At 28.9% G+C, this 25,084-nt stretch overlaps 2 protein-coding genes across 3 annotated transcripts; both read left to right on the top strand.

Annotated features, from left to right (window-relative positions):
* The first annotated feature begins 763 nt into the window (after positions 1-763).
* On the top strand, positions 764-5,339 carry LOC114177550 (probable folate-biopterin transporter 8, chloroplastic). The gene is made up of 2 exons (XM_028062944.1): positions 764-1,849; positions 3,670-5,339. Exons 1-2 carry the CDS (start codon positions 1,366-1,368, stop codon positions 4,803-4,805), a joined length of 1,620 nt encoding a protein of 539 aa, XP_027918745.1. The 5' UTR covers positions 764-1,365; the 3' UTR covers positions 4,806-5,339.
* A 13,292-nt stretch (positions 5,340-18,631) lies between these two features.
* Positions 18,632-23,868, top strand: LOC114163396 (trehalose-phosphate phosphatase A-like). Of its 2 annotated transcripts, none has more exons than XM_028047712.1 (12): positions 18,632-18,771; positions 21,155-21,611; positions 21,710-21,850; positions 21,951-22,022; positions 22,152-22,265; positions 22,374-22,433; positions 22,525-22,626; positions 23,049-23,126; positions 23,222-23,291; positions 23,383-23,453; positions 23,550-23,642; positions 23,760-23,868. In XM_028047712.1, the coding sequence occupies exons 2-12, from the start codon at positions 21,318-21,320 to the stop codon at positions 23,814-23,816; spliced, it is 1,152 nt and encodes a 383-aa protein (XP_027903513.1). In that variant the 5' UTR covers positions 18,632-18,771; positions 21,155-21,317; the 3' UTR covers positions 23,817-23,868. The 2 variants fall into 2 exon arrangements, with proteins under 2 accessions (XP_027903513.1, XP_027903522.1); XM_028047721.1 differs by lacking the exon at positions 18,632-18,771 and adding an exon at positions 20,747-20,995.
* Positions 23,869-25,084: the final 1,216 nt, after the last annotated feature.

Genomic DNA, 25,084 nt, shown 5'->3' with positions numbered 1-25,084 from the left:
TACAATAAGATGTGTGATCTCAAATTTAAATAATAAAACCGTATGTGATAAAAAAAATCATTTTAGAAAATATATATCTTTTGTCAATAATTAAATAAAACATTAATAACAATGTAAATTTTTGTATTGAAGTAAAATTTTTAAAAGAAGACTTTAAAGTGATCAAATACAAGTAAAAAAACTAAGATTTCATCTATTATTACTTATCTTAAAAAAAAAAGACATTAGGTAGATACCAATTTTAATAATACAAGTCAATTTTAAAAATATCAAAAAATCAATTCAATCCACAAAAGTAACATTATTCTCAAACATCTAAGAAAAGAATAACAAGAGAACAACAGTGGAATTAATAACATTCCACAACTTATTTATCATAAAAATAAGATAAAATAAGATAAATAATAAAGATTAACATCATTCTCATGCCCTGAAAACATGATCTAACTCATCTAATAAAAGCTTAAATTCTTATTTCATTTTCAAACTTCATAACAGACTCCTATTTTTAATACACACTGCATTTTTTTAATTGACTGAACAGAGTCAAACATGTTAATATTAACTACTTATAATCTAGTGTCAGCTAAATATAAAAAACTAACTATTCTGGTTATAACATAATAACAAAAACCAAACACCTGTTTCTGATAAAATTAAGAAAAACAAACACCAGCACTGCAAAAACGGTCCCAGTCACTCTGACAAAAACCGTGAATCCACTCCTTTGCCGCAAATTTCCCATCAATAATCACGTCCACACCACACAAACAAATCAAACAACCAAACAAACCCTTCCATCACACACTTGGGACCCTCAAACCCTCACAAATTTTAACATAGAATCCCTCAAAAAACAACACATCACAGTGTCACACAGACACACACATACCAGTTTGTTCTACATTGTCATCATCCTTCACTTCCCAACCAAATCTCAATCAAACCTGGAACCCTCTTCAACACTCTCAAAAACAAACAACACTCGCATAAATAAATGTTAAAAAGACTTCATCTTTCTACAAAAAAACCCACAATACACTCTTCTAGATCCCTCTCCCATTGCCCCTTCTCTCCTCTCTGGTATATATTCTTTCTTTCACCACTTTCATCTTTTGTTCCACTCCATACACACACTATGACACATAAAAGGTTACCCATTTACCTCTTTTCTCTCTCTCACCCTCTCAACTCCACAATCATCATGTGTTAACCACTAAATGTAAAAGCTTTTCTTTCTTTTCTTTCAAAGTTTGGTTTTTTATCCACTGGGTGGCTGGGTTTTTTGGCCGCTGAACAAGAACATAATCAAGAACATTAGCCATTGTTGCTTTTTTCACTGGGAAATTCTGAATCCCCGAAACCATGATTCACGCTGTTTCTTCCCGGAACCCGTTGGTGTGGAACAAGCCAAGACTCTGTAGACATCGCACAACACCTTCTCTGCCACCTGTGGTTTGTTCCCTGAACCACAGCAACGCCGTCAATGAGAGACCGACGTTGACGGTGGTGACGAGGTGCAACGCCGTCAATGAGAGACCAGCATTGACGGTGATGACGAGGCGCGTGGTGGTTAAGCAGAGGTACGAGGATAAAGAGAGGGAGGATGTTGGGAACAGATACATGATGCTGCTGTGTGGGTTGGGTTATTGGGTGCAAGGTTTCAGGTGTTTTCCATGGCTGGCACTGAACTTTCACATGGCTACCAACCTCAACTTGCATCCTTCCACGTTGCAGCTCGTGCAGAACACTGCCAACCTCCCCATGGTGGCTAAGCCACTCTATGGAATCCTTTCGGATGCAATCTATATCAATGGGGCTCGCAGAATTCCTTATCTTGCCATGGGGGGTATGATTAACAACCATCATGTCTTTATGTTGTTTGTTTCTTTGTGTGGTCAAGTATGTTAATGTTACCAATTATCCACTAGGTTTTTGGATGACTGTTATCACATAAAAATCCTGGTTAGCTACATAATGATTGAATCTAAGACCTTGTATTTTAGAGGATTGAATTGAGTTCTTCTCATACCAGTAACTTGTTAGCATGTTTTGTTGTTTGTAATGATGGTTTAGATACACTTGCTTAAATGTTTTACCAGAATTAGAGTTTCATTTAGATTAGGAAATTCAAATTGTAGCTCAGATGGGAAGAGGGTAGAAACAACACTAAGGTCGTGTTTGTTTTGTAGAACAGAGTTGACAACACCTTTTGTTTGAAACAGACTCAATTGTTGGGTTACGATATAGATTTTAGTCAATAATAGATAGTGTGTTTTAAAGGGTGTGTTGCTAGCCTTTTTCTATTTTTTTTGTTTACTATTTGTAGATATTTTGTATAAGTTGTTTGTTTTGTGAGCATATGTTTGAAAGGGTTTGTCCCTGAACACCTTTCTATTTTCTAAGCCTTTGTCCCTTAAACACTCGCACACTTTAGGAAAGTGTAAGTAAAAGAAGACAAAAATCTCATATATATTTTTATTTTTTGGGGAAATTGATTACTGAGTAGTGAGGAATTATTTTAAAAACCAGTTTTTAAAATAAAAGAGTGAGAAGAGAATCAAACTGCCCTGAAGTTTTGTAATTTTGGTTTTCTAATAAATATTGTTTTATCTATTTGTTTTACTTTGCAAGCTTCTGTCTTTTAATTTCTCTGTGTGATTCAGTTGGTTCTACAAAAACAGGAGTTAGAGAGCTTTCTGTATGCAGCCAGTAGTTGCAATATATAGATCTATGGTATTTTGAATGACTATGAGAATATTGATGTTTTTGTAAGATTTGATTCATCTTTTTTATTGGTTATTTTGAGCTTTATCTGAGTGAAGTGGGATAAGTTTCAAAAGAGAGCAGTCCAGGATCAGACTTTGAATCTCTTATCTCTAACATGCTGATTAGGACATAGGAATTTCGTGTTCAGTCAGAAAATGTGTTAAATAAGATATACCAAACACTGGTTATGAATACTGAAAGTGAAAAATCTATAAGTTTGTTTTGTTCTGTTATTGCATCCTAGGTTGTTCTTTTTCTTTGTATGATGAAGTAAATGATCAACTTGCTTATATACTATAAATCAGAATTTAATTTGGCTGATTGTGATAAAAAAGATATGATTAATGAGTTACAAGAGTTGAGCTCGGGAAGACAAGAAGAAAAGCTAGGTGGAACTCCTTTATTTGATTTGGTAATCCAGTCTTTACCATGATTTTCAGTGAAAGCTGTGTGATTTTGCAGTAGTGGAGTAGTATATGGCTCATAACAAGTTGTCAAAGATGCAACCGTAATTTAAATTGTTGAGTTTCTTGTGTATACATTTTGATTGGTGCTGTTTAAATAGTCTAGTCAACATGTATATTAACATCAGAAGATCTGAAAATATGGAAAATAAGAAAGAATTTGCATTATGTGAGTGAAGAACATAAAGATATGTACCATGCAAATGTAAAGTTAAGAGTGCCACTCCTATACATTGAAGGAAGCTTCTCTGACACATTAGAGGAAGACTCTGAATCTTTTAAGGGGTTTTCATGATGAACATGTTGAGGAATTGGATAGCTTTCTTCATTGTTTATATTTTCCTTTTACATCACTGAGGATAGCTTATCCTGAAAATTATTTATAATTGTATTTCCTTCTGCAAGTTTAATAAATTCTTTTTGGTTCAATCTTCAGGTCTTCTGCAAATTCTTTCATGGAGTGTGCTGGCATTGGTCCCCATTGCACAGGAAGTGCTTCCCTACTTAATTGCCTCTGTGCTTATTAGTAATTTGGGAGCATCCATTGCAGAAGTAGCACAGGATGCTCTTGTAGCAGAGTATGGCAAGAAGCACAAAATTGGTGGCTTGCAGGCATATGCATTCATGGCATTAGCTGCAGGTGGAATCTTAGGCAACTTGATTGGTGGTTATTTCTTACAGAAAATGCCTCCCAGAACAATGTTTGCAATATTTTCATCTTTACTCTCTCTACATCTACTCATTTCTCTCTCAACAAGAGAGGAATCTTTAGGCATAACAAAACTTTCAGGTCAAAAACTTTCTAGGCAATCCATCTCAGAGAACATCAAGAAACAAGTCTCTGATCTTGTAGTTGCAATCGGTGACAAGAACATTTTCCAACCTCTTGTATGGATTATTGGATCAATCGCCATGGTCCCAATGCTTTCAGGTTCTATATTCTGCTATCAGACACAGTGCCTAAACCTTGATCCTACAGTAATAGGGTTGTCTAGGGTGATTGGCCAGTTTGTGCTTCTTTCAGTAACTGTGATGTATAACCGTTTCTGGAAAACAATTTCAATGAGAAAGCTGATAGGCACAGTGCAGATTCTGTATGCATCATCCCTACTTCTTGATCTCATTTTGGTCAAACAGATAAACCTCAAATGGGGAATTCCCAATGAGGTGTTTGCTCTTTGCTTCTCTGGTTTAGCAGAAATTGTGGCTCATTTCAAGCTCCTTCCTTTCTCAGTTTTGTTTGCAAATTTATGTCCAAAGGGGTGTGAAGGATCTCTCACAGCATTTCTTGCATCAGCTCTGTGTCTGTCATCAATAGCCAGTGCCTTTCTGGGTGTTGGATTGGCCTCTTGTCTTGGTGTTACATCTGGTGATTACTCAGGCTTGACAATGGGAATTCTTGCACAGTTTCTTGCAGCTCTAGTGCCATTAAGATGGATTCATTCTTTACCTATGTCACAAACTGTTGAGAGGAGAAGGAAAAGAAGTATGAGCAGAAGGGCACGTAGAAACAGAAGAGTTGGAAAAGTTGTGCTTGGTTCTGCTAACATCTACAGACGTGAGAGAGAATAAGAGTCACATAGGTGAAGCTAATGCACTGCTTCAATGGTTATGCAATGATGAATGGTAGTTCTTGAGTTCATCCACAAATTCATCATCATCATCATCATGGACCACAAGATGATTCCTTGGACAAATTCATTTCTGCCACAAAACTAGGATTTTTGTTCGAGTCCATATTCTCTGCTGGTTTTATTCTTGCTATCCTCTACTGATCATTAAAAATACACTATGATACTTTAGAATATTTTTTAGTATATTTTAAAACATCATAAGCAGTATCCATCATTAGTGTATTTTAAAGATACAACTACAACAGAGAGACAACACATAAAAAACTAATAGAGAATCCAAATTCTGAGTTCTAGGTCCAACACCTGAACCTGGTCATAGGTGGTTTTTGAGCACACAATGATATGTTATTTCTTGATTCTGCCATCTCACTGATATGTTTTCTAATTACCTGATGGTTGTTTACATGTTCATATCAGCAACAGTGAAACTATGTTAACTAGTGGTAAATACTTATCTGGTTTTTAATGTTCATGACCATTTGTAAATGCATCAAGTTTTATTATTGAGTGTACATGTATATCCATCTATGCATCCATGAATCATAAGCAAAAGTGTGGAGAAATAGAGTGATGGTTTAGCTTTATTGTTAAAATGTTTTGTTGTGTAACTTTCGTCATTATTCAAATAGTAATCAATAATATATACATGAAGAGGGGAGGGAGAAATCAAAATGAAAAGATTAAATAATAAAAATTACATTTTTAAGTCCTCTATTTGTAATGATCATATGCAAAGAAAATAAAAATTATCTAAATGAATTGAATGCGGAGATTCCTGAAATATTTTTCGTAATAAGTGTAAAGATATTATGATATTTTTATTTCAATAATTTTCTAATTATAACACTCTTTCTTAATTCAATAAATGAATAAAGTTATTGAAATTTGCTTTGAGAGTTAGGAGGTGCGATGATAAAGAGATAAATATATATAAAGAGATAAATATATTTTTAGTCTTTCAACTTTAACACGTTAAATTAAATTTTGTCAGAGTACAAATTTTGATATATTTTTGTCTATAAACTTTACAAATGAATGGATATAAATGTGTTAGACAGCCTGAACAATTTAAATGATAATATGAAACATGTTTGACACTTAAAAATAATTAATGTAATTGGAATAAAATGTACATCCATTCATTTTTAAAATTTATGAATAAAAATATATTAAAGTTTCAAATATTGACAAATTTTTTTCAGTTTCGTGTCAAAGTTCAAATACTCAAAACATATTTAAATTCAAGATAAATGCATAAAAAAGATTAAAATATCAAATGCATAAAATACATTAAAATTAAAAAATAATATATATATATATATATATATATATATATATATATTTAAATTTTATATATATATAGAAGAAATTTGTTTGGAAGAGTATAACCCCTCTATGCGCGCGCAAGCATGTCTTTAGTTAACTACTTTTTATGTTAATGTAAATAATTTATCAACAGAAAAAGGATACATACGTCAGAACATTATATATGGATTGCAGAAAGATTTTCGAAGGAAATGCATTATTCCATAAATGTGATTGTATTATCTATTATATTTTTAACAATTGACTCTAATAACTATTTAATTTTATCTTTTATATTTACCAAGTGAGTGATGTAGACCTAGTTAACAATAATGAAAATAGAAGCAATTAATCACTTATTTTTTTCTCATCCTCATACTCATATTTAGTTTAGAAATATGTTAGTTTGATTGATCTAATACAGTTCTTCTATGTCCATCAGTGGAACATTCATCAAAGGTTCAACATGGATGAAATAACTTTATGCATGTTTCAAAGGGAAAATTTTTCACATAGAAAGTGGTAGAATCATAGTTTTAGCTTCAGAAAATTGATTTATATTAGTGTCAACTCAGGCTGATTTGTAAATCGAGTTTATGTTTGCATGTATGATGTTAAGGTAAAATACTTATTGTTATATATATTACTAATTGTTGTATATGACATCAATTGTCTCGTAACAGAAATTAAGTTGATCGATTCATAATCGAATCATAGTGTTTTGACTCTTATACTCTAAAGTAAAGAGTTGTGTCCTAACTGATTATTATAGTTTTTGATCTATCAGTAAGCGTTCAATCCTAACACTAATTATTTTTTTTGTTAGTAGGATAAATAGATTTATATAGATTATGAGTTGATATAAAACATAATTTAAATATATTTTTCTCTTTTAATTTTTTTATGTTAGATACAAATAAAATTTTGACATAAAATTTTAAGTTTTAACAATATTTTATATGTATTAATTAATGATATTATTTCACCGTATTTGAGATCAGAATGAGAATAAAATAATTATTATAATTTTTTATTTAGTAGTAAGTGCTCGATCTTAACACTAATTTATTTATTTTTTGGTAGGATAAATAGTTTTATATAGATTATGAGTTAATATAAAACATACTTTAAATATATTTTTCTCTTTTAATTTTTTTATGTTAGATACAAATAAAATTTTGACGTGAAATTTTAAGTTTTAACAATATTTCAAATATATTAATTAACAATATTATTTCACCATATTTGAGATTAGAATAAAAATAAAATAATTATTATAACTTTTGGTTTAGTAGTAAGCGTTCGATCTTAAAACTAATTTATTTATTTTTTGGTAGGATAAATAATTTTATATAGATTATGAGTTGATATAAAACATAATTTAAATATATTTTTCTCTTTTAAATTTTTTTATATTAAATACAAATAAAATTTTGACGTGAAATTTTAAATTTTAACAATATTTCAAATATATTAATTATCGATATTATTTCACCATATTTGAGATCTGAATGAAAATAAAATAACTTCTTATTTTCCTTAAATTTCAGGAGTTTGTTTTAGTATATCACTTAATAATTATTATAAAAGTTAATTTAAATATTTTGTTTTCTTTGGATCCTTTAAGATTCTCTTTAATAATAATAATTTTTTTAAACAATATTATTTTAATGAACTTAAGATTAAAACAAATATATATATATATATATATATATATATATATATATATATATATATATATATGAAGAGCATCTTGACCTTGCATTAGTTAATTAATTTGAATGATTTGAGAATCATGTACTCTTACACAAATGGGCATTTAGAAAATAATTTATCTTTAAAAATAGTAGGAAAATGTGTCATAAAAGTAAAAAATAAAAAAAAATGACACAATCTTAAAATGAAGTAATATATATAGTGTGGACCACTTTTGTGATATCGTGTTATTATGTGAAACTTGGTTCGTAGCCAAATAAAAGAAGACAAAAACACAGTCACCATTTGGTCACCATTTTTGACCAACACAATGCTTCTTTCTCCAAATTCGTGGCTCCAGCTAAGACCCCTACCAACAAAACAAAACCCTACTCACTTTCTTTACCATTTTTTTTCTTTTTTTATCTAAAACGAGTAATTTTTTTATAGTAGAATAAAAGGCTAATTTTCTAAAGAGGCATATCACACAATTCAGTTTTACTTCTTTTCCACAAACATCATTAAATATTCAACCTCCTTTAAAAATCTCACATCGATTAATTATATTTTTTAAAAATAAATTTTGTACTTTATTTAGTCCATAAATTTGAAAAAAAAAACCTCAAATGGTCCTAGATATGATATTTTTATAATAACCTCTTATAATTAATGTCAAATTGATCCTTAAATTATTAAAAAAAATCATATTTTTTGCTAATTTTATTTTAATTTTTTTTTGTAGAAAATACTTATAAATTTTTTTTTGAAAAAAGATTTGTAAAATATTGCTACCAATTTTCTTGCAAAATATTTTGTATAAAAAATTTTTCGCAACAAATTTTGTAAAAAATACTTGCAAATTTTATAATTTTGTAGGAAATAATTATCCACAAAAGAATTACCTACCAATTAAAATTCTTAAAAAAAATGGCAGAAAAAAAGTTTTTTCTTGAAATTTTTTTTAATAAATTTGCAAGAAAAATCTCATGTAATATGAGAATTTCTAACCGTGTTAATTATGTTTCAACAATAAATCATTCTCGCAAAACTTAACTATATAAAGTAAATTGTAGGAATTATTTCATTATTTCATAGACTAAATTAATGGTTTCATACATATTTAAGAACCAAACGGATCACTTTATCATTTTTTTTTACATATTTAGATAGTAAAGTAAATACTTCATTTTTTTTTTCAAAGACTCTCAAATATCAATTAGTCAATTTTTTTTCTCATATAAAAAGTTTTCAAATTCATTGAGTAAGAAACTATAATCTCCTTCACATTATTGTGAATGATCTAATAGTATTTTTTTTCATATGTATAAATGAGTATGGCTAGAAGTGAGCTTTAAGCCTAACTTAACCCCACAACAACGACTTGTAAGGTGAAGATTGCACCCACTGACTTTATCTCTAGTCGATGTGAGACTTCCAACAAATATAAATATCAATTTAAATTACAAAATTGAATACGTTTTAAATACACATTATAAGTTAATTAATATAAAAATATATTTTCACCTCCTAACATATTTAAAGAATACAATTATGTATTAAATAATGTGGTGGATCTAGTTGGTGTCACTTTCTTCAACTTCAACATCCTTCATCAGTTTCTTGTCTTATTCTTTTTCGTTTTTGTCGAAGCTTCCTTAGTTTCTTTGTGGAAGAAGAAAAGAGTTTGGTCCCTAAGATTTAAAGACAACGACTTTAGTCAAACTTCGATTGTAAATTGTGTGGTCAATGGAGAACACGCAAGCTTGAGGTGGATACATGCATGCACTATAATTACCAACATCTTATTAACTACTTATTTTTAATGCTCTGATTAAGAAATTAATATTAAAAAAGTTATAAGTTTTATATTAGATATAGAAAGTGAGACCGATTGAAGGCCAAATTTTGTGTTAAAAATGGTAAATTCAATATGATTCGATACACTTAATAGTCACACATCGTTTAAAAGTCAATGTGTAGAGATATTTAAATATTTTTTTCTCCTTTAACCCTCCAAAGTGTCTTTTGATAGTAAGATCACGACAAAAACTCCTAACTACAAAGAAAAAAAATGTTATTTGCATGGACTTGGAACAACCTTTAATAAACATATGTTACAATAATTAAAAATTCACTACAAAAAAAACTCATATTTTCTGTCAATTTTGTTTGAAAATATTTTCCGTAGGAAATACTTACAAATTTTGTTGTGAAAAAAAATTTGCTACCAATTTTCTTGCAAAATATTTTGTATAAAACACTTTTCGCAGCAAATTTTGTAAGAAATACTTGCAAATTTTATAATTTTGTAGAAAATAATTACCTACGAAGAAATAATTAAAATTCTTAAAAAAATGACAAAAAATATATCTTTTCTTGCAAATATTTTTAACAAATTTGTAAAAAAAAATCTCATTGAAAATTTCTAGCAGTGATCAAAGTATGTATCTTAACAAAATTTAAACAAAACTAATTTTGTTATAATAAGATTATAATTATTTTATCATATATAATAGATACTATGGAATTTATATTATTAGTGCTAGGGTAATTTTGTTTAGTACAAATCACACGTGTTCTTTTAACCTTTATCTCTTTTGAATTAATAAAAGCAAAATTCACTTATTCAAATTAGATATCATTAATTATACCGAACAGATTCTACGGTTTATTTCAGATTGTCAAATTCAAATACATTAGCAACAAAAAAAATGAAAAAAAAAAAACTAAGCTGATTAAAAAATATTTCCGTCATGGTTTATAAAATAACTATTTTTATTATAAAAATTGTAATAGTGTAGAGTAATAACGACAATATTTAAAGTTAAATATTTGATGTTAAGAATTTGTACACATCTTCTCTTACTCTTCCCATCTCATGGTTGGTTTGATTGAATTGAATGGTCGAAGGTAAAGAAAAGGAAAAGTAAGAAAAAGAAAGAATAATAAAATATTTATAGTATTAAAACAATATCATATAATTACTTTGCAGAAAATCTTTTAATATATGTGTGAAAAGTTTAACACGTGTTTTTATTGCAGGTTTCACTTGAAGCTTGATGGAAAACATTCTATTTAATTTTAATGCAATTTTATTTGATACGTTACTAAATATTTTAAAATAATAATTCTGTTCTTATATGTATGTTTTCAAAATTAATCTTATATTTATATTTTAAATATAAATATAAGTGTAATTTTGGTATGTAAATGTGTATTTTAGCAACAATTTAATTCATGGGAGAATAGCAAATTTTACAATTGATTCTCTAAATGCATACAAAAGTACATCAATGGTATTTTATTATTAACTTTTGTAAAACTATTTCCATCATTAAATTGTATTATTTTCAACCAATTTAATACTAAGAACTGTGAGACTAATTTGACATTAAATTGATAATTTCAGTGACCAACTTGTGAATAGAACATAATTACTGAACTTCCTCTAATTCATTGAACAAATTAGATTTTTAATTTTATGAATTAACTAGTCACTTATTACTTCTAAAAAAAAGTTAAAAAATTTTAAAAAAATGAAAGTAAAATGTTACTTTTATTTGTAGAATTTAAATAGTACTATTGAACCTTGAGATGACACTGACCGATCGGGATCACCTAATCCTCATGGATACTTGAAATTTGTAATTGAAAAGGAGAATAACAAGACATTTTTACTTGCTTTAACTATTGAACCTGAATCAAGATATATCTCTAACATGACATTTTACTTGCACGAGAATTGTGAAATTTCACAATAAATTTTAGGAGAAATTGAATTATTCAGCAACTTATAATAAGAATAATGAGAACCAAAAACTAACAGTGAAATAATCCTTGGCCGTTTTCACTCTAGCGTCAATCACACTTAACTCCTGCAAAGGAACCAAATCTACCAATTTCACTCATTCAACGAAACAACAGTAATGTGCGGTTAGGGTTCAAATGCTGACCTTTTCAAATGCAGAAAACATATAAGAGATGGACGATGAGGGCAACGGCAACAGAGACTAGGAGACCAAGTGATTTTGACAACGACAATAACACAATGTGACAATGATGCTAGTAGACGGAGAGCACATAAACAATATGCGACAGTGACGACGACTTCGTAGGCGATTTCGCACGGTGACGGTGACTGTTAGGAACGATGACTTCGCAGACTAAGAAAGTGGGAGCGACAAAGCAATGAAAAAATGTGTTGGAGATGAAAGAACGGTGTTAGGGAATGAATGAAGAAATGGGAAACATACTATGCCGGTTACAAGATCCAACAAGTATAATATCTCTTCTAAAATTAAAAAGAATTATATATATATATATATATATATATATATATATATATATATATATATATATATACACACACAAAATTTATACCAATTCTAGCTATAACTGATATAAAAAGTCTTTTTCAATATTACAAAAATGTCATTGTATTAATTTCTATACCGGTTAAAAGTAGAATTGACATAAAAGATCTCACATTATTTACAAAATTGTCGCTCACCTCTTGTTTTATACTTTAGTAAATTTTAACAGATATAATAACATAGATATAAAGATATAAAAAACTTATTCTGTACTTGTGAGTATAAAAAAATTTATAATGAGGCTTCTCTTTACTCCACTATTCATGAATATATTTATTGACAAGTGTCACATATATACTATAATAATGAGAGTGTAAATTTAACATAAAATATTTTTTATAATAATTTGATTTCCCAAGAAGAGAAAGTATAGTCTAGTTTAGGTTTTTGGGTAAACACAAAAGTAGCATAAGCATGAGGTAACGAATGTATTAAAAATATATGCTACTACCACGTGTAGAAGTCCTATATTAATTATTATATGTTTAATGATAAACACGTTATGGGACATCACTAATTAAATAATTAGTATTTTAAAGGTCTTATTAGTTTCACGTAATTCATGTGAAGATGTGTAGTTACAACCACTATGAAATTCGAATTTTATTTTGGCATCATTTTTTGTCATATTTGTTATAACTGTATGTAGTTAATAAAATATGTACTCAGACTTTGCCTTCAAATTAGGGTTGTTCTGAAAAGAAAAATATTCAGAACTGATTTAAGAAAATTGTTTAATATATTTAATCACATTCTAGAACTCGATGAGTTTCAAGAGAATAATTAGTTTATGAAGCAAAGTTAATGACTCAACTTGTGTGGTAAAAGACATTAATATGGTTAAAGTGCTCACTTGATTACTCTATATGAGAATTAAAGGAGTTTTTCTTGAAAAATAACATTTTAAGAAAAATAAACTTTTACATTTAAAATAAATTTTAAGATCGAGTTTATTTAATAGATGAGTTAAGTTAAATGAAGAATAAATATGTAGTAGATCGAGTTTACTTTTATGTAATAATCTTCCATTTATTTTATAATTGATAGTATATCAAAATATGTTATAACTGAAATTTTGATTTAAATATAAGTTCTTGTTTCTGCTACATTTGATCCTCTCTTTTTTTTTTTTTTCTCTTTTTTGATTATGAGAGTTCATTATTCCCTCTAACTTAATCATATAAGAAATAGAATGTTATAAGTAATTTGAACAAGTAAATATTTATAAAGAATATATAACTTTTTCTTCACATTTCATAATTTCAATTTTAACCTTTATAATATACTTACTTATTAAATTTTTAAAAATTAATATTTATTTTTATGTGTTTTTTCTATAAAACTCTTTATCTTCTCTCCTTTATTTCCTTATTCATCAACAATTATATTTTTATATTTTCTCCATTCATTTCACTTTATTTTTAATAAAATATACAAAAAAGATTCCTTTTTTTGTCCATATCTCATAATTTCAATTTTATTCTTTACAACATAATTATTTATTAAATTTTAAAAATTAACTGTTATTTTTACATGTTTTATGTGTAAAACTGTCTATCTTCTCTTCTTATCTTTTTTCCTTATTCATCAACAATTATTTTTCATATTTTCTCTATTTATTTTATTTTATTTTGAACAAATATAAATTTATTTTATATATTAAATTAATAATATTATTATATCATAAACTACTAATATAATATTATGAAATATAATATTATTAATATTTAAAAATTACAGACATGCGCCTATGTTTACAAACGGATATGAATTTAACTATAGTCGTCTTTATTTTAAGTAAAAATTACATAAATTCTTGCTATTTAATGAACTTAAGTTTAAGTCTTATTCACATATTTATCGAGTAATGAATACATAGGTATAATATTTGTATAAAATATTTATTATCTCATTTAAAAAATGTCTAAGTAAAAAAAAAACATAATAAAAATGGAGAATTTAAAATGAACATACATTTTTAGAATTTAAAATTTATTAAATTATATATATATATATATATATATATATATATATATATATATATAAAGATGTATTTGGATATTAAAAGTTATGTATTTAGTTAAATGTTAGATGTGACACTTAAAAAGTTTAAAAAATACTTGTTTGGTTAAAAACACTTATTTAATCCAGTAGTCCAATGTTATGTGAAATTGTTTTAATTATATTAATTTATTATTATATATTTGATGATGAAAACGTTGTGTGACTTCATTAATTTAATATTTTAAGATCCTGATTAATCTAACTGTCACGCAATGCATGACCAATGTGTTACATATATTATATAACCATTATTAAATCAGAGTTTACTTTGCACGAATTTTCCTTTAAAATAGTTCCTGAAATTATAACAACTAACTAATTAGCCTCTAAATTCCTCTAAATTATAAAATATCATTGGACCATTAAAACTCATTAAATATCGTTAATTAATTGCTTTAATATGTGATTTTTGTTGGAACGAAGTTAGTCGTATCATAATCAAATTAGAATCTATTTTAACAAATTTTTTTAACATTCTATTTCATTTCATATCGGATTGTTAACGGAACATCCAATAATTTATTGTCTACATACAAGATGAATCTACCTCGACGTGAGGAGATGTGTTAGAAGTCCCACATCAACTAAAAATAAGATTAATTCACAATATATATAAGTAGTGCAATTCTTATCTTACAAACCGATTTCAATTTTTATGTGATTGAGGTAGACATAAAGTTAATTTCTAACATTTTTCCTAAAAAAATGTAACTAATTAGAAAGTTCTGACGTGGAAGAATACCACGTCTCTTCTTACAATCTTTCAGAGAATGGCACATGCTAACACAAAACCTAATAATTAAACTATGTATGAAAAATGATGCAGCATTCGTTGTAATTTGACTTAAAATGTCTTTATTCACTAATTAATCAAGAAAGTCAAAAAATTAATTATGAAAACATAGTCTAAACTATGATCATTAGAGCCATGTGCTTCAATTTAGGTGACAGAACATTGAGCCTGGCCAATATTTTCTCTACAGTGGTTGAGGTTTATACGTTAAACACAACAACAAATTGACGTATATTTTTATTTTCAAAAAATTAAATAATGAATCTTTTAATTTTTTATAGTGAAATTATTAGTTATTGTCATTATATCCGGTACATTTAATAATGGGTTAAATATATTTTTGATCCCTCAAGTTGCAGTAAAATATGGAATTAGTCTATCTTTCAAACTTTTGACCAATTTAGTTCTTCATTTTAACAAATGCGTCAATTTAGTTTTTTTAACCAAATTTTTAAATTTTGTTACGTTTGTCTGACGTTTCAAGCGCATTTCATAATAGTATTTGAATTGTTTACACAGTTTGACACATCTTTGCTTCAATGTTAACTCAAATATTATCATAAAATGCGTTTAAAATGTTAAATAAACTTAACAAATTTGGTAGGAAAGACTAAATTCACACATTTCTAAAGATAAAAGACTAGATTAGTATAAAGTTTTGAAGATATACTAATTCCAAAATTTACTGAAATTTTAAGATAAAAACATATTTAACCCTTTAATAATTATACATCACTTAGTCAAAGATAATTTAAATATGTCACGTTTTTTAATCCTCTGAGATATTTTCTAAAAATAAAAGAATAATTATAACATTAATTTCTAAAAGAGACAATTCTTCAAATGCGAGAATGGACTTTAATGATTATAAGTCATTATACTTAAATAAAAACATATTTAAATTTATAAATCTATTATTTAAATTTGTAAAGCTATTGAATTAATATATAGGGATGAAGATCTCAAGGTATCCTATGTATGTGTCATGATTATAGGTCAGCCAAGACCTAAAAATATCATGTGCCTTAGAAAAATATGGCTAAAATAAAGCTAAATCGGTTTATTAAATTGAAAAGTTGGTGAATTAAATTCTTCAAATAAATAAAAAAATTGGTTTCAAAAAAAGATATTGTAAAAGGATAAAAAAAAAAGGAGATTTGGTCAAGATCAGAAAAAAAGGAAAACAGATTGTATAAGTTGATAAAAATGCTTAATACAACTAGGAACGGCAAAAATACCCGTGTCCGCAGATATCCGCGGATAAAATTTGCGACGGATAATTACTACCCGCGGGTAGCGGGTAGCAAGTATTTTAATACCCGCTTATAAACGGGTCGTACTATCCGTACCCGCGGATACCCGTTACCCGCAAAAAATTAAAATTAAAATTAAATTTATATTTTATTAAGTTAAATTTAATTAAAATTAGAAGTAATAGTATATTTTATTATGTCAAATTTAATTATAATTATAATTATAATTATAATTTAATTTAATTTATATTTTATTTTTATAATTTTATATTAAAAAATTTATAAAATACATATTTTTAAATATTTGCGGGTATCGGGTATCCACGGGTACCCGCGAATTTTAAAAATATCTGCGAGTATTTTTTAAGCGAATACCCGATGGGTAAACGGGCGGGTAACAGACATATTTTTTTTTGGCGGATCGGGTTGCAGGTAGGCACTATCCGTATCTGACCTGACCTGTTGCCATCCCTAAATACAACATTACTTTTTTACTTAAAAAGTAAAAATAAACCCTAAACATTTTCGTTCCAAATATAACTAGCTATTATTAACAAGGTTAATGTTTATTTTTGAAACTTCATTAATTGCAATAATATACATTAAATTACCCATTTGCTTCATGTAGTTGAATAAATTTTACTTTTTTGTCTGTGCTTAGTTACCTATTTTATTCTTTGTACATAATATATTTTAATAGTTTCTATGAATTAAGATAATAGAAAGTAAAAAAAAAGAATGTATAGAGACAAATAATTGAAATTATTTATGTAAAAGCTAAAACTGAAAACACATTAATATTTTTATCGATAATATGACATGTTAATATTAGATTATAAAATGATTAAATTTCGGCAAATTAATAGTGAAAAAATTTAATTATTTATCCAAGTAATATATCACTAATAATATTACCAAAATTTGTTATCTTCATGATAAACACACCAATATTTTTATCAGTAGTGAAATTGTATATTAATAGTAGATTAAAATAATATTAGTTTTAGAATAGTGAAAGATAAACATCCTACAAAAATTTATGAGATTAAAAATAAGGATAAACATTTAAATAAGGTATTAAAATATGTAATTTTTGAAGAGTACAACAACTCATAAATGCAATAATAATAAATAGCTCGGAAAGGACACTAGAAAAGACAAAGAAAACCATGGGCAATGTAGCTCAGTGAGAAATACAAGGATTGCTTCAATGGTATTCTCTTCCAAAATCTACTCAATACTCCAAAATTAATAGTTAATTTTTTTAGGAAAAAAATAGTTTTTTCTTGAAAAAAAATATGGATGAAATTTGGCTCCCATATCATTAATAGGTTCATTAAGGGAGACTCCAATATATTTCATACTAATAAATCATAACAAACTTATATAATAGATCTAAATATTTTTTCTTATATACTATTTATTCCTTATATATTATTTATTGGTTTAATTAGTCGGATGGTACCCACTTTTATCTAGATGTATCAGTTTGGTACCCGCTTTTAAAAATGTGTCAATCGAGTCTCAATTTTTAAAAAAATGCCTCAATTAGGTTTTTTTCGGCAAAAAATTATTAACAACATTAATAGTATTAATATTTAAAATGACTACACAATTAAGTATTGATACTTATATTAAAATTTAGTGGTAAAAATAATGAATTAAGTTAACGGCTTTACTAATATTTATCTAAAAATAATTTGATTAAAACACTTTTTCGAAAATTGAAACTAGATTGACACATTTTTAAAAATGATACCAACCTTCCACTAATTAGATCTAAATCATAACAAACTTATATAAGAGATCTAGACATTTTTCCTTATATATTATTTATTCTATTTATCTATATATATATAATATTAGATATTTAAAGTTAAATTAGTTTTTATTTTGGAAAAATATAATAGAGAGATGTGAAGATTTCACATTTGATAAGTCAGGAGTTACTTTCCATTCACCTTCTTAGTTGAAATACCTTTTTTAAGTTTATTTTAATTTCTAGCTTCTTTTTAGACGGGAGCACCGTTCTCCGTCATCCTTAAAAGTCTCGAGCAGAAGAGCGTGGTTCAAACGCGTGTCCCCATTGGCCTCGCGCTCCCAGAGGCAAAACCAAAAACCCCGTGCCGATCACGCGCCTCGCCGTGACCGTAAACGAAAGCTCAGAAAAATGTAAAATATTTTAATGGCGAGTGGTTTCCTTATTCAACGACCGCGCCTCTGCGGTTCTGTAACGCACGTTAGGTGAGGACCAACGCGCTTAAATACTCCCTCCGGTTCCTTCCTTTTCTCATTCTAACAAACTACCATTCTCTCTTTTCTGTTCTCACCGTTTTCTTCTCTTCTCCTCAAACTGCAACACTCTCTCCTTTTTTTCTCCATTCTCAGAACCTCTTCTTTTCCTGCGTCGGAGAAACTACGGTACCTATCTTCTTCCTCACGTGCACATTCTCCCTCTCTCTCTCTCTCTTTTGCTTATAATTGGGAAATTACTGGAAAAGGAAACTTCTGATGAAATTTCACATTGGAAACTTTTTTTTTTCTTCTTTCTGCTTTTAACCATTGATTTGTTTGTTTGTTTTCGATAAAGTTCGCAACGACTTTTATGTAATGCTGTAACATTCATTAACTCCTTTCTGTTTTAACACTGTTTAATCTGCAACCAATTGCATTGTGATCTGAATCTCCCTCTCTTCGTTGTTTGTTTGTTCCCTCTGAACTCGTTTTTTTTCAGATATCGTCCAACAGAGTAAAATATGTTATATTGTCCTCTTTTGGTTTTGGTACTGCCATCAGGGATTGTGAATTGTCTGAATTCGACAGGAAAAAAAAAATGTCGTTTTTTTCTGTCGCCAAGTTTTGTTGATTGGATCAGAGACTAACTTCAAAATTTTGGCGCACCAAAACAGACATGAATTTCCTGTTACATTTATACTATTCACAGCGTATCTGTGCATTAACATTTGAAGAATTGTGGAGGGCTTGACTTGACTTGGATGGACCTCAAAATCTTTGGGTTCTAATATGATAATTTCTAGAGGGCATATTTCTTAGGATTGGTGTGGAGAAGAATAGAATTTCCCATCTACCAGGTTGTGATTTGGATTCTATATTGACTTTTTTGGAGTAAGTAATTTTGGAACCTTTCACCTAACCAGATGTGATTTGGAGTCTATACCTTTCATTTTTAACACTTAGAGTAATGGACATCAAATTATGGATCGTCTTTTTCAGGTTTAACAGTTAAGGAGTTGAGTTCGACCTATGATATTTAGGCCTAATATAATTACTTTTGGAGGGAAGACTTAACCAACTCTAAAAAGTTCGTTAAGTTGAACAAAACGATGTCTTGTTTTTGACAACTTTAATATTCATTTGTGCTTTTGAAATGGAATAAACGTGTATTCTTCTACAAGTGTTCTTTGAATCTAGACACTTTTTCTCCTAACATGTCCTCTTCTAGATTTTGGGATAAAAAATTAGAGAACTCATTCACCAAATAGGTTGGTGCCCTTGGTCACACACATGGTCAAAGCCCACCGGAGCTTTGGAGTTCATATCAAATTTTTGGATTCCGGAGAAGTGTGTTCTTTACCGTGAACCATTAGGTGCATTTTACCTTTCTAGTCAAGTTGAGAATCTGAACTTTGACCGTTTTATTATAATTATTATTTAATGGGGATTGCGTAAATATGTTGACATTCAATGGTTCGGTAACAGTTTTTGACTAGTGGATCTTTCTCTCTTTCTTTCGCGATGCTTTCGGTTTTGATAGTTACTATTTGATGTATTATTGAACTTTTTCAACTGGTTTTATTTATTTATTTCCGAGAACGTTTTTTTTTTTTTTCTTTTATGAGTGCATCATTGTTTTATTCAGAGAGGTCGTTGCATGAATGATTGATTGATTCAGTTGTTGTCCACAAGTGTATTCTGGTTTGTCTGCCTTGTAACTGTTTAAACTTTAATTAAGCTGCTGCATTGTTGTCGTTTGCTTTCACGCTCGCCTTTTTCGGGGTTTTTGTCTAATAATTGCTTCTTCTTCTTGGGATCGTGTTTTTACTCTAATAATTGTTTCTTGCGCCTGTAATAATGTATTTTCTAATAGTAGATTTGGTGTCACTAAGGGTATTTTGGTAAAATAAGCCATCTCAGTCATTTAAATTGAGAGTGGACCTAATTTAATCTTATAAAACTCAAGTTTGTAAAATAGGTTTTGCATCCTACTTTATATAAAATAATCTATTTTAGTTATAATTATAAACGAATTGAGATTTATAACTTACTCTTCAGATTAGGATCTCCTCAGATACTATTTGAGAAAGTCAGTTTGAATTTAACAATTTTACAGAATCGTATTGTTAGTTAAAGATTATTGTCATTTATGTTCTTTAATTCTGTTTTATCACTTGTGGATATGAGATCTAGGTAAAAAGATAAACAAAAGAAAGGATAAAAGAAGTCAAATTGTGAAGTTGGCATCAACCCGTGATGAATTTAACACTCTTAAATTTTTCTTTTAGTGTTTTCATTGAAAAGACACGTCGACATTGGTATGTAAGTTTTTGTTCAATGATGGTTATTGGAGTCTGTAACAAGACCACCATGGTGAGTGAGAGTGACGGTACCAAATTCTGACCAAGAAGTTAAGAGAAATTCTATTTCTACAATTATTTCTGTCTTCCTTTTTGTTTGTTTATTTGCCTTTGGTAGTTTATAGGGTCATGTTTTCATGTTTTCAATTAATCGGTGACTTGATATTCAATGAATTCAAACTAATCAATTGCATGATCATTGTCTATAGGAACTCATCAGTCGATAAACTGCTAACTCAAAAGCAGTGACAAGAAAGGAGTTGATTGAAGTGGTGGAAGTTTTATATACGTTGGTTCATTTTGTTCTGAATACTCCATAAAAGGTCTTACATTGTTGCTGCTCTGTGAAAATTGTGCATAGACCTGGATCCAATGGAGATTAAGCCAAATCTTACTCCTGTCCTTACTGATGCCGCACCCTTGACAAGGTCAAGGCTGGGTGTGCCTTCTGGTTTGTCACCTTATTCTTCTCCAAAAGGGGCAACCTTTCCCCATCATGGTCCCTTTCTGGCTATTCCAAGAAAGAAGACAGGAGGAATTCTTGATGATTTTCGTTCTAGCGGTTGGCTTGATGCCATGAAATCTTCTTCTCCTACTCACAATAAAGTATCCAAGGATCTCAATCATGGAACTGGATCACCTGATGCTGCTTATAGTACCTGGCTGGTATAACATACTTTCCTCTGTAGTTTTTTTGTTCAATAGTTGTGGAATGTTATGTTTTTGCAATTTCATTTTGTCACTTTTTCTATTCAATTCCACAGCTAAAGTTTCCATCAGCACTTGCATCTTTTGATCAAATTACTAACTACGCAAAAGGGAAGAGAATAGCATTATTTCTTGATTATGATGGGACTCTTTCACCCATTGTGGACAATCCTGACTGTGCGTTCATGTCAGATAATGTATGTGATGTTCTCTATTGATTTGTCGTCCACGTTTCAATTAGTTTTTTTCTTCTGATGCTACTACTACTTTGCTGATCTGACCCTTAAACCTCATCAGATGCGTGCTGCTGTTAAAAAAGTGGCGGAATATTTTCCAACTGCAATAATTAGTGGAAGAAAACGTGACAAGGTAGTTGCAGAATTTTATGAAACAATCTTATTTTTCTTTTACTTTTACTTACATTTGCGTATAACAATTGTCGAACATTAGTTTTGACTTTTGATTTTAACATTTATGTTATATACCCTGTTTGCTCAGGTATATGAATTTGTTGGATTAAGTGACCTCTATTATGCTGGTAGTCATGGGATGGACATTATTGGTCCCCCCAGACAATCTATTTCTGACGATCACCCTGATTCTGATAAGCAGGTACTTGTTTCAGAATTTCTACCTGAATATGTGTCTTACTTCACATTATCTGTCAAGAAGTACCTTGTAATGTAGCTCGATTTGAATTTTATTCTTTTGAAATTACAGGGTCTTGGTGAACTTAATTTATTCCAACCTGCTGCTGAATTCCTGCCCATGATTGATGAGGCATGTATATTTGAAAAATACAATCCTTTTCTATCTTTTTTCTTTACTTGAAAGTTGTATGCTGATCAACCAAGGTTTCATGTTCGCACAGGTACTTAGGTTGCTCAAAGAGTGTACAAAAGACGTTGAAGGAGCAACAGTTGAGAACAACAAATTTTGTGTATCTGTACATTACCGGAATGTCGATGAGGAGGTATTAACTTCATTTCTGATGATTTTTTTTTTTGTTTAGCATAAGAATGCGGAATCTTTCTACCTAGGATGACTTCCTCTTCTCACCAACTTATTTTTTTGCATGTTGGAATAAGATTTATTTTGGTTGAAATTAACTTTAAAATGAGATAACCTATGTATCGATGATTTTATTCTAAAAATAAGTTAATAATAAAGCTTGCTAAAGTTTTTCATCGAACTCAAACTATTTCAAGTTTTGCTTAAACTCAAAAAGACTTCTCAAACCGTAATCAATTCTTCAACGTGGAACGTGGAACAAGCAAGTGAACATTTCCTTAAAATTATGTCACATGATTTTGCACAATTCCATATAAAATCTAACACGCACTTCATACTTTATAAGCATATATTTCCTCTTAATTTGTTTCATTTGATGTACAGAGTTGGCCTATTGTGGGACAACGTGTATATGATATTTTGAAGCAGTATCCTCGTTTGCGTTTAACTCATGGGCGGATGGTACTGTTTCGCGACCCAACTTTTTCACTCACTTTTCAAGAGATATAACTGTTAAAAAGTACTTCATAATAATCTGTTTAGTTACTAGTTTTCAGGTTTTAGAGATTCGGCCAGTGATCGACTGGGATAAGGGAAAAGCTGTCACATTTTTACTTGAGTCACTTGGTGAGTTCATTGTTTTTATCTAATGAATGACTACTTTCTTTGAAGATCAAATTTTGTTATGCAAGTAAATGACTCTAAGACTTATTTTTAGGACTCAGCAATAACGATGACGTGCTAACTATATATATTGGAGATGATAAAACAGACGAAGATGCCTTCAAGGTAATAGTAATAAATCGCTTATTATGATGTCATGCTTGTTTCTCAAATTCTCTTTTTGTAGATTCCCTTAATACTGATACCAAACGACTGTTACAGGTTTTGAGAGAATCTAATAAAGGTTGTGGCATCTTAGTGTCCCCTGCCCCAAAAGAAAGCAACGCAGTTTACTCTCTTCGTGATCCCTCAGAGGTAATTCTCTTCATTCTAATTTACTTCGTATGTTTCTTTTTCTTTCATTGGACTGCATCTGAATCTGACAGATGAAACTTTTGTGATGTCATAATCCAACCAATGTTGTATCTTCAGGTCATGGAATTTCTGACATCACTTGCTGAATGGAAATCAAGCATTCAAGCTTGCTGAAAAGCCTTACAAATTGTATAGAGGAGAACATACTTCCACTATGCTATATATATATATATTAGAGACAGTCTTTTTGTTTCGATTTTGGGTTTTTTGTTAGAAGACTTTCCAAGAGGTCTGCTAGAACATATTTGAGCTCAGAGGACCTCTGACCACAGCAACAACATTGTCAACCAAGTTGTTTTATTCAAAGCTTGTGTGGTAAGTAACTGTAAATCCCCGGCTGAGAAATATAATATATATATATATATATATATATATATATATATATATATATATATATATATATATATATATATATATATTTTGGAAGATCAAGGAGAATCTGCTCAGAGGGCTTGCTTTTTTGTTCCCCCTTAAAAGTTTTTATTGTATTTATTTCATATTCTTTCTTCAAATTTGGTTATGGTCCCTAACCAGTCACTGGGGATTCAATATGAAATTGTTCTGTTCTTTTTCTGTTGTTGAGAGAATTATCATATGTTAATTTTTTTTAACATGTAGATTGGATATCATTATTTGTATTACATATTTATATATCAGTTTTACCTCTATATATTTGATAGTTCCACTTCCTCACTCTCTGTGCTCTCTTACAATTATTCTACAAATTGTCCTTTTAACTGTGATATGCTTATTTGCATATTAACTTCAATTTTATTGCTTTAAGAATACACTATTAGAGTAATTTCTGGAATAACGAAGTTATTCTACATCTTCATTGTATGCATAAAAAAAAAAAAACACCCAAATACATAATTAAAATAAAATTCAAATCTACTTAAGGTCATTCATGATATTACAAAGATATACAATGTTTTAAAAGATAAGTGTAAAAATGTCATAAACATGCTCTCTCATCACATGAAATATTTGTCTATATGACTCTCATTATATAATTAGAACTTGAAATTTTGTTAAATCTCCTACCATAATACTTACCCCAAACACCATCCACTCACACTAACTAGTATCCTCGATCTTTAAATAATATCAATTAACTCAATGTTAGATAAATAATATATTACGAAGAAGAATCGTTATGACATTGGATATTTTATATTTGAAGGCTTTATTTTTTTTTTGTCATATTTCAAATAATTAATATAAAATTTATTACTTGTAATTTGTTGAGTAATAAAAATAAGCTCTTCTGATTAAACAATCAAATATTTAAAAATGTTTTAGAGTTAATTCTACACCACCTTAAACAATCTTATTTCTAATAATTGGAAATGGTCTTACTCACCTGAATGGTATTATACTAT

The sequence above is a fragment of the Vigna unguiculata genome, chromosome 1 (genome assembly GCF_004118075.2).
Source record: "Vigna unguiculata cultivar IT97K-499-35 chromosome 1, ASM411807v1, whole genome shotgun sequence".
In the NCBI taxonomy this organism is placed as follows: Eukaryota; Viridiplantae; Streptophyta; class Magnoliopsida; order Fabales; family Fabaceae; genus Vigna; species Vigna unguiculata.
The sequence above is the reverse complement of the archived record's forward strand: the minus strand, read 5'-3'. Positions and strand labels throughout refer to the sequence as shown.